Here is a 14903-nt window from a genome sequence, read left to right as displayed (position 1 = left end):
TAAATAAAGAAATTAATAAACAAATAGACAAATAAATAGACAAATAAATAGACAAATAAATACATAAGTAAGTAAGTTTATAAATAAGTAAATAAATAATCTGCCTGTTGGTGGAAATGAACAGGGGAGTAATCAGCTGTAACACTTGTTTAAATAATCCAGTGCCCTGAACCTATACTACAGGCACTAAAAATCCTTTCCATGTTCCATCTCCATCAAATATTTACTACAGCGAAAATTCCAACTTGCCTGTGCAGGTCCTCCTTAAGTGGCTATGTAAAGTCGTGAGGCTCAGGCACCTTTGAAATGTTTTTTTTTATTTTTTTTTAATGTATCTTACACTTTGCAATCTGATGCTGAATGGAACAACTGCACCCAGCAGAATTCATAATGATGCCACTGATTACAGTTTGCAGGATGCATCCTATTAGCCCAGCGGTTCTAGTTAAGCACAGTATTATTAAGACGTAGTGGTTGTTTTCTTAATGATTAAGCAACATAAATAGTATCAGCAACAGTAGAATTGGTAATAGTGTATATGTTCAGGACTGCAGAGATGGGCAATAAGTAATAAATAACGATAATCTGATAATACACAAATAATCAAGTATAATAATTAACTTTATAAGCAACATCATACAAACAGAGGGAACATTATTGGAAAAAAAGAACTGTTGTGGACTAGAAGTAACCTGCTTCAATGCATTTTGTATATTTTGTTCCAACTGGCAGTTAATTATTTCATAGAATGCATTATGATGATATGAATACTCCCTGTACTGAATGGAGGATTAGGTTTTATTTGAGCAATTTTGGTCAATAAAAACATGTTTCTATATTTAAATTTGGAAGACTGGAAGACGGATGTCATATTTGAGCACTTAACCTTTGAAGTGACATCACTGTATCATTGAAAGTATCAAAAAGCAGATTTCCTTATTACCAGCATTTGGGTTTAAAGTGGGAGTCAGGCCATTGACAGCAAGCATTTCCGTCCCACTAGTGGCCGCACCTCCTGACCTTCTTGACCCCAAGTCTGCCGCACATAACTCCAAGCCCCGCCTGTCTTTCTCGGCCGCGCCAGTGGTACTGAATTCCCCCGAGGACGAGTATGACATAAGGACCACCGTCATGAGGTGGAAGACTGTGTCGGCCATCTTCTTCCTGGTGGTGCTCTACCTGATCATCGGGGCGACTGTGTTCCGCGCCCTGGAGCAGCCGCACGAGAGCTCCCAGAAGCTGGCCATCCTCGCCGAAAAACTGGACTTCCTGACCGTGCACGCCTGCGTCAACTCCTCTGAGTTGGAGGACCTGGTCAAGGTAGGAGGATTGCAGAGGCTTCAATTTTTATTCATTTTCTTGAATCGATTTACAGCTTCAAATTGCACTGTATGTCGCTGTGGCTCAATGATGACAATTTTATTAAATTTGCAATTTGTCAATAAATCATTGCGGTCATCATCAAATTGATTGACCATTTGAGATTGAGGTCAGATTTCCAGTTTGGAGTTTAAGGGTAGCTGAACAACAAAACTGGCTCTCGAAAACCATATTCAGATTTGTATTCTATATGTGATGGAAAGTCAGTTGCTTACATCAACATCCATCACAATTGTTCCAAAATGTCCCTTATTACCTTAAAGTATTATATATTTTATAGATAAACACAGTGTGTAATGTCCAAACTTGCTGAACCTCTCATTAGTTATATTAGATATATTCCTCTATACCACCCCCAGCCTTACGCCTTAAGTTTGTGGCGGAACAAAAGATCCAATAGCTTTGGTAAAATATTGCACCAGTTGTTTGATTTTCTATTTACATTATGCCATTAATGTAGTTACTGGTGGAGCCAGTAATGATGACGTTAAGTTTGATTAACAATGCTTCTACTCATTATTCGCTGTGGTGGTTTTATAGAGTGCTCTGTCTCCATCATGAAATCATCTCAGGCGTAGTGCCAGTGTTTGCCAGGATCATCTCAAATTAAAAGCGTTCCCTTTGAAACCCTAAGTGCTATTCCCACTCCGCACTCTGCAAACTACAAAGTAATCATGGAAGGAATATTGTGGGAAAGGATAAGGATAGGTTAGCTATTATTCGACCCAGGCTTTATGACTTTTTTTTGTTTTCGCATCATTTAATTGTTCATCGCACAACAATGCCTTACTAGTCCAATGGGGCAAACGTTTAAGCCTTAATAAAAACACGTCAGATCTCCTTTTCAAAAACAGTTAAGTTGCATTATAGTGACACATGTGAAATTGTATTTATTTTTTTATATATTTTGAATAGCAGTAATGTCCCATTTTACTGAACACTACTTTCTGCTATTGCCGCAGCACATCCAGAGCCTAACATGGCTACAGTAGGTCGCCAGTAGGAAGCGACGCAACTCCTGTTTCTAGTCTCTTATATTAGCATGGATGTGGATGTAGCCAAAAGTGCTGATTTGCGTAGGTGAAAAAATAGTCAATAAAACCCAGATAACGTATAATAAATGCAGTGTTTGCGACCATCTTTCTTTTTTGGTAACATTTATACACTGTCTGATGACACGCTGAGACACGGCTCTGACCTGAGTGAAACGAGAACTCCAGTGAACTGAGGGAGGGAAACATATCGCCATCCCCATGTGCACTTGACGCCTTCTCTTAGCAATATCATTTTCCTAATTTAGCTTCATCATGAGCCGGTTAAGCCCGAACTCCCTTTCGGAGAGGGTAAGGGTGGCTGCCGCGGCTGCTATTAGCATCCATTAGACTGGAGCTGCACGCATCCAGCTGCAAAGAAACAATTTCTCTCTGATGATTTATTGATGCAGACACAGCTCCAACCCAGGTGTCATCAAACACAGACGTAGACACACACACACACACACACACGCACACACACACACATACACACACACACACACACACACAAACACACACACGCGCGCACCTTTGGCAAACTCCCAGTGATCAAAAGGCAGCGATTTTGCTTGAGCAGTGGGTTGAGGAAAGACATTCCCTCAAAGGGAGTAATTAAAAGAGCGTGTGATACACAGACGGGGATGGGGGAGTTGCTCGGTCTCTCCTGGCACCAACCTCCCGTACCTTAGCCAAGAGGCCACCATCATGCCTGGCGGGGCTCCCCGTTATCCAAGTGCACAAGGCTCCCTGGTCACAGCGGGCGGCAAAAGAGTACATTTGGAATAGCTGCTCCTGCTGCCAAACAGTGACGAAGATCGGTCCAGGCCCCTCATAGTCTGTTATCTTACTATAAAGGAACCATTCTCTGTATGTACGTATGTCCTTCCATAATCTCAACGGCTGTTCATCCGATGTGCTTCAAACTTGGCGGGTGTATCACTGCAGACCCAAGGAGGTGCAGTGTTGAATTTGGTGAAATTTGTGGCGGTGTGGCCGTTCACGTAGTGTGCGTGCGGAAAGGATCTCCCGTTCACCGCACAGTGACGGGCACCAAGCAAGCGGAAGTGAGGAAATATAGTGAGAGAAACTGATCCCTTTTTTGGTATCAATCCTATTGACGCTAGAATGGATCTTCAAAACGAGACGTTTTGGTATTGATCCGCCCACCCTGACAATGCAGCTCGTTCCGAACAGGCGTGTTTTGAACGGGCACAGAACTCTGAATGAGGCTCTTTGTGGTAATGGAAATGTGTGGTCTGGGGTTTTCATTTATCAGAATATCGGCTTTTCACAGAACCCAGCGTCTGCTCTATTTGGAAATCATCAGGGGCTCAGGGGGAAGATAAAAGTCCTCAAACCGATGAGGGTTTGCTTTTACCCGTGTGTGTGTGTGTGTGTGTGTGTGTGAGAGAGAGAGCCCCTCTCTCATTCTGTCTCTCTTGCCAGGAATTCTGGCAGGAATTGCTGCTTTTTTTTAGTTGTTTTCCTAGCTTTGATTAACAAGACAAACAGACCCTTATCTACACTGCATGCTTCACTTCATGAATAGTGGTATGTGTCTGTGTGTGTGTGTGTGTGTGTGTGTGTGTGTGTGTGTGTGTGTGCGTGCGTGCGTGCGTGCGTGCGTGCGTGCGTGTGTGTGTGTTTCGCTAGAAAAACAGCTAAAATAACTTGACTTCCAATTTCATTAACGCCTCTATGCTGATGTTACCAATAGAACAGACCCAATGTGCTCTCACCAGTTAAAGGTATCATTATCACACAATTTTCCTTTGCTGAGTAAAATAAAAGCCTTATCCACATTGTAAAGTGTGTCTGTAATGCATTTTAGAAAACCGCTTACTCGCTTAATTTATCTTTACTCCATTCATTTTCCCCAGGAACATCGGGAACATTTCTGCAGCGTGAGCCCCCACCAGGGCCTAGACTGTTTTTATGGGTTTTTTCGCAGTTCTGCTGCAGAGAAACAGTGTATTGGCTGAAATCTCCTGCTCAGTGCCAGGTTGCTGCTGCTGCTATCAGTGCAGCATAGAGTTGAGAAATTGATCAGCCTGTACAGTTTATGTTTAGTCCAGGGGTGCATAAAGCACAGCTCTCGCTGAAGCCAACGAGACTTGCTGCCAAGTCTGTACGCTTGCAATACCTGATGCATCTGCTTGTTATGTGGCAGTACATATGCAGCTCCCAAATGCCATAGGTAAATCAAATGATAAATCGAAATAAATAAATAAAAAACTCGTGAAATTGAGTGATATTCACCTCACAATGGCTCTAAAACTCGTAGATGAAACAGAGAAATTGATTTATGTGCAGTTTAAGCTGCCATCTGGCCCAGTTGGCCCAACATATGTAGATTTCTTAAAGATGGTAAATATCCCATAGACCTTCACAAATATGATGCCACTTATTGACTGGTGTCACTCTCGGGCCAGGGGTCAATCTGCTCGCACTTCAGTGTGCTTGTACTGTGATTATCCATATGGGCTATATCAACTTTTGCAGTGGTTTAGTCTCACTAATTGTCACAAGGTACATTTACGGTCATGGAAGTACATACCTCAGCCAGCATGTCCTTCTACAACCAAAGTGTTTCAACACAAATATGTATATTCTACAGAGCGATTTATGGTATGTAAGTGCTGTGTTCTCCCAGTAAAGGCACCTGTCTCTGTTGAGATCCACATTCTGTGTTATTGTCTGAAATAAAAGACCCAGACCTTCAACCTTTGATTCACGGGTGTCGTGAGCGTCCTTGAATAATGAACTCCTGGCATTTACATTTTGTCAATAAGCAGACGTTCTTGTCCAAAGCGACGTACATGAGAGTCTAGAAACAATCAAGCATACAATGACCATTGGAGCAACCTCGAATTGAAGTGCCCGAGCACTTAAGGGCTTGTTTCTTAATCCAACCAGATACAAGTGCAAGATAGCTGTAAGTAATCGGAATAAAATATCCTCTCAGCCTCTAAAAGCTCCTGATTCAGTGAATCCGCAAATTATATTTTATATTCAACACCACCTACTCTTACACACACCACCATCAGCATCGTAATTATCATCACCATGAACCACCACCGTCATCTCTCCAGGGATTTGTTGACCCCTATGGTGAGTAGCTCTACAATCCGACCCACACTGTGTAAAGCCTTCCTTGGGATTTCAATGTGCAGGGGCTGTAGACCTCGCACTGTGGATGCCGGGCACTGGCTGTTATTTTCAAGTCACAATAATTCATATTTTAGTAGCTTGTTCTGCAAATTGACCATGATATACCGTACCATCGGGGGTTTGCAAATGGTGTTGATAAATTCTAGTCAGTCCACTTTTACCTCCATGGCTGCTGAGACGCTCTACTGTATGTTAAGGAGGAAATGGCCCAAACCCCCGAAAGCTGCAAATCTGCCCTCAAATCCTGCACCGTGAACTACGGCGCTTATTCCCCCAAACTGAGTTCATTTTAGGGCTACATTCAGCGACAAAACAACGGTTGCAAGAACCTTCAACTACCCCTTCTAAAAGCCTCGTGGAGAATGATGGTGTCGTTTCTATGGTGTCGTTTCTATGGTGTCGTCACTATTCGTCGCTAATTGTCCAATGTAACGGTCGCGCCAGTGACCGAATTGCACCAATACTATCAAGCGGAGAAAGGTTCCGTGGCATTCATTGCCAAATGTCACGAGTAGTCAATCCTTGCCTGAGGGTGTCAAATTAGAACTAATTTTGCTTTGCTGGGTTGTGTACTTTTCTTTTTGTTTAAAAGGATTAATTTCAAAAATAAGCAGTAAAGTCAATAACAGTTTATTCTATATGACCTTTCAGTGGGTAGTTTTCCTTGGCTTTGTTTTCTTTGTTGCTCGGGACAGCCTGCAGCTGCACACAGTTGGACACTGCTAGTGCACTCAAAACGCTAGTATACATCTCCAGCGTGGTGTGTGTGTGTGTGTGCGTGCGTGCGTGTGTGTGTGGGTGTCTCCTCCTGCTGCTTGTCTGTTTCCCCTGAGATAAGGGAAGACTCCTCTGACTGCTGGTGTCAGTCTCCAGATCTTCCCTTTCTGGATTCTGTCGTTCCTCTGGTCCTCTCTCCTGTTGTTTACTGTCATGGTGTCTCAGAGAGATGGGTGTTTTTAGAAACCTGTGGATTAGAAATGAGGACCCTTCCCATCTCCATGACTGCTGCACACTTTCACTTTACCAGCCATATTGGGAATTGTTTTTGGGGGGGTTTTCAGCTGTGGTTCCCTTTATTGCTATCTTTTTTATATACTGCTATAAAGCAGAGCCCAGCATCAGCATGGATGAATGTCCACTGCAGTGGCGGCAGACTCACGCGGGAAGCTACGCGTGAGGAGAAATATTTGCACTCCTCAGGACAGTCACCAGTATGTGAAGCTGTCTGGTCTGTCCCTGGCTTGCAAGTATCAGGCCACACCGAGTTAGTTTGTCTTAGCAACTGGCTGGGGGAAAAATAAGCGGTCTTGAGGTCAATGGAGCTGGTATAAGTTGTTATAGTAGTTAGGCCTAAGTAGCCTCAGTAAAATGCTTATTTTAAATGAATACAAACCGCATGTTTTTATGAAAACGTCTTAGGATATTGAAATAAAACAATATATTGACTTCTAAAGCCACCTTTTGTAGTGTCTATTTAATGCCTTACTCATCTGCCACAATAATGTAATATCTTTGAATTTAAATATCTTCACTTGGGGGATTTTCCCAGAAAAAATTGATATATGCTATTATTTGGGATTTCTAATTCGATTAATTCCTGACAAATCATGTAATTTATTTGATTGAAAATTGAAATCGATTGACAGCCCTAATTTATATACTATATTTACAGTATATATATATAAACTCACCGGCCACTTTTTTTTGGTACACTTTGCTAGTACCGGGTTGGACCCCCTTTTGCTTCCAGGACTGCCTTAATTCTTCGTGGCATAGATTCAACAAGGTGTTGGAAACTTTCCTCAGAGATTTTGGTCCATATTGACATGATAACATCACGCAGTTGCTTCAGATTTGTCGGCTGCACATCCATGACGCCAATCTCCTGTTCCACCACATCCCAAAGGTGCTCTGTTGGATGGAGATCTGGTGACTGTGGAGGCCATTGGAGTACAGTGAACTCATTGTCATGTTCAAGAAACCACTTTGAGATGATTTGAGCTTTGTGACATGGTGCATTATCCTGCTGGAAGTAGCCATCAGAAGATGGCTACACTGTGCTCATAAAGGGATGGACATGGTCAGCAACAATACTCAGGTATGCTGTGGTGTTTAAACCATGCTCACTTGGTACTAAGGGGCCCAAAGTGTACCAAGAAAATATCTCCCACACCATTACACCACCACCACCAGCCTGAACCCTTGATTCAAGGCAGGGTGGATCCATTCTTTCATGTGGTTTACACCAAATTCTGACCCTACCATCTGAATGTTGCAGCTGAAATCGAGACTCATCAGACCAGGCAACGTTTTTCCAATCTTCTATTGTCCATTTTTGGTGAGCCTGTGCCAATTGTAGCCTCAGTTTCCTGTTCTTAGCTGACAGGAGTGGCACCCGGTGTGGTCTTCTGCTGCTGTAGCCCATCTGCTGCAAGGTTCCACATGTTGTGCATTCAGAGATGGTATTCTGCAAACCTTGGTTGGAACGAGTGCTTGTTTGAGTTACTTTTGCCTTTCTATCGTCTCGAAGCAGTCTGCCCATTCTCCTCTGACCTCTGACATCAACAAGGCATCTTCGTCCACACAACTGCTGCTCACTGGATATTTTCTCATTTTTCTCTGTAAACCCTAGAGATGGTCGTGCGTGAAAATCCCAGTAGGTCAGCAGTTTCTGAAATACTCAGACCAGCCCGTCTGGCACCAACAACCATGCCACGTTCAAAGTCACTGAAATCCCCTTTCTTCCCCATTCTGATGCTCGGTTTGAACTTCAGCAAGTCATCCTCACCATGGTTACATGCCTAAATGCAATGAGTTGCTGCCATGTGATTGGCTCATTAGCTATTTGTGTTAACAAGCAATTGAACAGGTGTACCTAATTAAGTGGCCGGTGAGTGTATATATATATAGTCAAGAGCAGCTCTTTACTAAATGAATGATGCTGATTCAGCTGTGTAGTATTTATTTGAGAATCATAATACTGAAACTGCAGAAAATACTTTGAATTTGATCGCTTGATCTCACATGTTCTAGTCTAATTAATTAATAAATGAATAAATAAATAAATACATTTCTTTATTTATTCATTTAAACCATGTTAACTGGCAATTATGTGACAGAAATGTTTATAAATAAATGAATCAAATGTATATTTATTCATTATTTATTTATTTATTTATTTTACTCCCCCCCCCCCCAGCAAGTGGTTTCAGCGATCCGAGCGGGCGTCAACCCGTCGGGAAACACGTCCAATCAGACGAGCCTGTGGGACCTGAGCTCCTCCTTCTTCTTCGCCGGGACCGTCATCACCACTATCGGTAAGAGTCGGCGATTATAAAAATTTGTCTCAATAAAAAAAGAGTCGTCTCTTTGTTTGTTTGATTCAGCCGGTGTGATACATGTGCGTACATGACTCCCGGTGAATGATGAATGAGATGAGACGTTTGGGAGTCCAGATTCGGTGTCAGCGAACGCCCGTGCGTCCGGCCGCAGTTACCGACGCTTGTGCCGGAGTGACTCCCAACTCATTTCAAAAATCAGTTCACCACAAATGAATTGTTATCAGATCTTGCATCACGAGTCAGAAGCATCATTGTGGTTTATCCTTCTTGGTTCCTTCCGACAGAAATGATCTGGAATAATGCAATAACCTAGAATGATTATTATTAGGTTTAAGCAATTAGATGGAGCACTATATAAAGACATTCCCATGTCTTTAATCATGAAAAAAAAAAGGATCCCTCCCGCTTTGAATGGGGGAAATGGATTAGCCTTCATGCTCACAAAGTAACATTAGTCTTTGCTCTATTCTGAGAAGCCCATTTCCAAACCTAATGCAACCAGAGCATTCATCTGTGAATCCGAGCGGCTAATACATATTTATGCTGAAGACTACAGTATAAGTCTCATTGGTAAAAAGGTCTTTTTGGTTTTCATTCATCAGGTTACTGACAAATAACTGGAGCACTTTAGAGGGACTAGCTCATCCCAAACGCAAGACGAATGTGAGTCACCCAAAAAAATCGCCCCGTCTGACCCCCCAGCTGTCTGAGCACTCGGAAAGTGCATAATCAGAGTTTCTCGTCTGACACATAGTAGGATTTTAGGCTGCACTGTCACTCACACACACACACACACAGACACACGCTCATTCCCTTCATTCTTACGTCCTTCCTTCCTTCCTGTTCTGTTTTCTCTCTCACATCCCTCTTTCTCTCTCTCCCTCTCTCTCTCTCTCCGTTCTCTGTCAGCTCCAGCTGTAAGAGCTTAGCTGGCTATTGGGGTGAAGGCAGTCACACACACACACACACACACACTGTCAGTGTGACAGCTCATAGGGCATTAGCCAGCAGAGCTTATTGAAGGAGTGTGTGTTCAGTGGACCGGCACTGTTCCAGGTCCCCACTATTCTGTGGGAGCTCACCCTCACATTTAACAATCCCTTAATAACTCCGCTTTGTTCGTCGGCTTGGGAAATTTGCGTGCTGTACTTGTCCAATTTTTGGAGCACTAACATAACGGGAAGCGGGTTCAAAGCTATCCAACTGCCTCTCACTACCTGTCGCTTCTGGTTGGGGGCTTGGGGTTCCTCTTCCATTCTTCTGGAGATAGCAGTGCTCAGCGTCTTCAGACTACTTTTCCATGTTTTTCCTGTCTGATCACTGAGTTGCCGTGATGTTTAGTGGCCACGCATCTCCGCTTGGTTGACCATTTGCGTGATCCGCCGTGTGTCCCTGCTCCCGGTTTCTACAAACAAAACGATTAATAACACTGTGTTTTTATTGCGGATGTATTTAATTGAATAAAACAAAAGAAAACACAGTGCATAACCTAACAGGGACACTTTATCACTCAATGGTGACGCCAGCAACAAAATCGAATGTTGACGCTCATGCCGATGTCTCCTGAAGACACAAACCATGTGTCCTGATGAAGCAGAAGTAATAGCATGGCTTTGCAATTTTGACAGCTTTTCCTTTTTTTGATATATATTTTTTAAATGTATTGGTGTTCTTACTGACCACACACGGTGCATAACACAGAACAACATAACACTGTTTGTTTTGCTTGATTGTCTGTGAAATGGGCTTCACATGCACGTTGGTACGTGTGGGTTCAGCTACGAAGGAACGACAGATTTATCCATAATGCTTTGATTCACTGCCACTTGTCCACCTGCTGTCCAAATTAGATCATCTTTCTGCATGTTCATTTCAGCCGTGACATGAGCTCTTCATCTGCTGCTCCTCTGCCTCCGCCCTGGCCTGGTTGGGGTGGGTTAGAGTACAGTGACCCCCCCCCCCCCCCCCCAGTAGGTGCAGGTTCGAGTCCTGCAGATTTAAGTGCGTTGGCACTTCAATGCCCTCGTCTGTGTCTCGCTTTTTATTTCTCTGCTTTTATCCCTCTTTGCTCTTATATAATGTATTATTGGCCTTATGTAAAGCACTTTGAATTGCCCTTGTGTATGAAATGTGCTGTACTAATAAACTTCACCTACCTTGCCTTCACATTTTGTTCTGAAATTGTGGGCGACATTTGAGGCGTTGTGCAGTGTAGCTCTTTATATTTGGATACCTTGAGCTGTACGGTAGCAGATACAATATACTGTATTTGGGGGGAAGATGGCCCAGTACGATTTCACTGGAAACAAAGTCAAGCAGCCTTTTTCCGTCCCTTTGCCTTCCCCTGGCTTCTACGAGTGAAGACATCCAGTAATGATTAATAGCGCCGCGTCGTACCGGAGGAACGGTAATTAAATCTTTCTCCCTGTGCAAAGTTTGTGCCGTACATAGCGCAGACTGAGAGTCTGCCCTTAAGAAAAGCGAATGTTATATTGTGATAGAGTTTCAATGATTAAAAACCCCTGCACGTTCGGTGGTGATGCACCGTGACGGCCTGTTATCACACATGCATGGGCTGCAGCGAAACGTAATTCATATGAATATATCTAACTACGTACTGTAGCACTGAAGGAAAAGTAATAAGTGTGTTCTTATGATTGGTCCTGTTCATATCTTTGGTAACCTTTCAAACTGTGACGTCTCAGGCTTTCAATAATAACTGATATCATTCATTCCATTGAATATCCACGCTCTGCTTTGAGGCCGCGGCAATACGAGGCACAGAATTTAATTAATGCTGGCTTTGCTTGAGTTTTATGGTCATTATGCTTGAGAGTCTCGATGTCTCTCTGGGGCATTTTCAACCTGCCGAAATAAATTTATGGCAAGTATATTACAAGGAAGCCGCTATTGGAGTCAAACCATCGGTTTGTCCTGAATGGAGACTTAAGAATGAATTGGGCCAACTTGAAAAAATCTGTTTGCCCCCACGCAAACAAGCTCCGAAGCCGCGGTGAATCAGTTTTTATCGTCCATTGCAATTGCACAATTAGCAACTCAGCGAGAGGGATTATTATTACTGTAGGTCACAGCAGCTTATCACCTGCGATGCCTTACGTAACCAACATGTATAATGTAATGTATCCACACGCAAGTGCCAGCGCGAGAGCAACACTGGTGAATAAGGTCCCTCATTCACTGTATATTTCACAAGGATTTGACATGCTAATAGATAGATAGTAACAACACATGCGAAAAATGAAATGATAGGAGGAAGTAACTCCAAATGTGTGTGTGTTCTTCTGGGGACACGTGGAAGTGTCAAAAAACGAATTCCCTGTGCTGCCAGGACATTGATCATGCCCAGTAATTAGTGAGGCATGATTTGTAGCGGAGCCTGAGACGCCTGCCACCACCCTACAGGTAAGTGGAACTAGAAAGTAATTACAGGAGCCAAGCCCTGCAGGTCGGTTCCTTCAAATGCTGTAATTGAATGACTCCTTTAATTGAGGAAGGGTGGATGGAGTTCATTGCGTGCACCCTTTATGAATGTTAAATCATGGAACGCAAATGTTTGCAGATGCTTAGCGTCAGGGTCAATACTGTATAGTGCTATGTGTGTGTGTGTTTTGTGTGTAATTGTGTGCGTCATTTTATAGCATTCCTCTACGTCATTCCTTAGCCGTCTTGTACAAGCGGCTTGAGGAAGCAGAAGTGTGTGAATTATAGATGCTCCCTGCCATAAGTCAGTGCTGCACTTGACTCCCGATTCCACTTTGCTCTCCAAAGTCAGCGCTGATTTCCTGTTGTTGACACATCGGTGTCATCAGCTACGGCTTTGCTATCTGATCCCACTCTATCTCCAAGCTTTCCCCCCTTATCAGTGCCTTTATCAAGCCTAAGCCTGTTATTGTGTAAAAAATAAATACATTTGCGTGATGGAGAATCAATCAACCTAGAGCCATGAGCAGATGCAGTCATGGCCGGGTGTGTGTGAAAACGAAACGACTAGTGGCATTTCAAATTGAAATCGGCATCTCTCTTTCTCTCTGCCTCCCTCTCTCTCCTTCCTTTAAGGCTTTGGAAATATTTCCCCTCACACAGAGGGTGGACGGATATTTTGCATCATCTACGCCTTGCTGGGGATCCCGCTCTTTGGATTCCTATTGGCTGGTGTCGGGGACCAATTAGGGACCATTTTCGGGAAGGGAATTGCCAAAGTGGAGAAGATTGTGGTGAGATTCTCTTTTGTATATACATTTATGCCTTTGTGTGTGTGTGTGTGTGTATGTGTGTGTGTGCGTGTGTGCGTCTCCCTGTCTATCTCCATCTGTGTGACTGTCAAACCCTTATTCTGGGTTGTTTTTTTCCGCATTATAAAAATCGGGCCTGTCAAGTTACATTACCAGTCAGTTGCGTAATAACACCCCGTAACGTTATGAAATCTAGGTTACAACTGGAGTACAAAAAACTCCAAACCACTTTGTCCGCCTGCACACTTCACAGTCGAAGGTTCACATCCAACCGCATCGGATCAACAGTCAATTTTGCTTGAGAGCGTAAGCGGGAAAATGCAGTGTTTCTGGTTGCCATGTCAACTGACTCTTAGAGACTGCTGGAAAAGAAGCTCAGAACGGCCAACTGTGCCAACTTTTTTTCAACTGAATTTTACGTTTGCTTTTCCAAAGACTTTTCATACGACATATGGCAGGTTTTTTTTTTTACCCCTGGGTTTTTCAACCTCGTTAATGTCATTCATCTTTTCCAGAAGACCAAACCCTAATTGGGATGAAACGTTGTTCCCTGGACTTAGCACCACCCAATCAATAACGCAGAAAGATTACAGGGATGAATACACCCATAAACAACACACACAGGCAATTGCAATGCAATTACCGGTACAGTGGACTATACAGAAGCTTGGAGACCTGTGCTTATCATGAACGAGGCAGATAGGCCCCAGGCGCAGCACACTCCACAGGGAAAGTATAGAAGGTTTATTTACAAGGGGGGAACAAAATGGTGTGGGAATGGAATAAAGGGCAGGCTGAAGGCACAGGGTTCAGAGCCTGGCGGGCCGGTGGCGAGGCATAGACAGGCAGGCAGGTGGTTGGTTGGTTGGTTGGTTGGTTTTCTGGAGACGAGGAGCGGACAGGGTCAGGCGCGGCGCAACAAATACATGCGCCGCCAACGGCGAGCAGTCTGGCGAATACCACACTAGGTAACTGTACGATCGGATAGGTCTGGATGAGGAGCCTGGGTTCTTATGGAGAGTGCTGATGAGTGTGACGAGGAGCAGCTGTGCCAGCCAGGCCTGGAACCAGGAACCACGCCCACGCTGCACTATCAGGTATGGACATGGACATACTAGATACAAGAGGGAAAAGTAGGAGAGACACATAAGGAGACTGGACAGCTCAACTGGCACAACTGGGGCTGTGACAGTACTACCAATGGATTGTGCAGGCCTTGGGAACCGTAAAGCAATCAAACAGTAAATGTCAATATAGGTTGCTTCCCCAGCAGAAACAATGACCATTTCAGGTATTTTCTGAAATTCAAAGCATTGGTGATGTGTTTTCCTTTCTGGATTTTGGAATTTTTATTTTTAATTTTAATTTTTTTTAATTTACCCCTTTATCTGCACTAGATCTCTGTGTGTCATCGGCAGATCGTTTCAAACCAATTCAAAACATTCCTGGGGCTGAAGTTCATTTCATATTTTGTCACCGACTTCCCCCCCGCTGAGGAGGAGGAGGAAAAGAGGGGAGGTTGGCTCCCGCTGGAAGTCTGGTATCCATTGGACTGTGGCCGTTGCTTAAGAAACCGTTGCCATGAAAGATTGACGATGACTCGGAAGCGGCTTTCGGATTCATTACCCCTCACTTCCCCTCTTGCCTCCCATATCAATATTCAGTCTCACCCTGTGACGTCCTTCCCTATTGTAAACCGGATTCCCAACGTGCTCTCCGCGCTC

General features: G+C 43.7%; 1 protein-coding gene across 2 annotated transcripts in view; it reads left to right on the top strand.

Moving 5' to 3' along the window:
* Positions 1–996: 996 nt before the first annotated feature.
* The window catches only part of kcnk2b (potassium channel, subfamily K, member 2b), a gene marked incomplete at its 3' end in the record, with an annotated part of 22310 nt that continues 8403 nt past the window's right edge, over positions 997–14903 (top strand). The window contains exons 1-3 of one of the 2 annotated variants that reach the window (XM_080024044.1): positions 997–1320; positions 8785–8902; positions 13004–13161. In XM_080024044.1, the coding sequence (XP_079880170.1) occupies positions 1132–1320; positions 8785–8902; positions 13004–13161 (465 nt within the window). In that variant the 5' untranslated portion in view covers positions 997–1131. Of the gene's footprint in view, positions 1321–8784; positions 8903–13003; positions 13183–14903 lie in introns of both variants that reach the window. The other variant, XM_080024045.1, reaches the window with a different exon arrangement.

This window comes from Zeus faber (genome assembly GCF_960531495.2).
Source record: "Zeus faber genome assembly, chromosome: 2".
In the NCBI taxonomy this organism is placed as follows: domain Eukaryota; kingdom Metazoa; phylum Chordata; class Actinopteri; order Zeiformes; family Zeidae; genus Zeus; species Zeus faber.
This window is presented reverse-complemented; position numbering and strand designations above follow the sequence as displayed.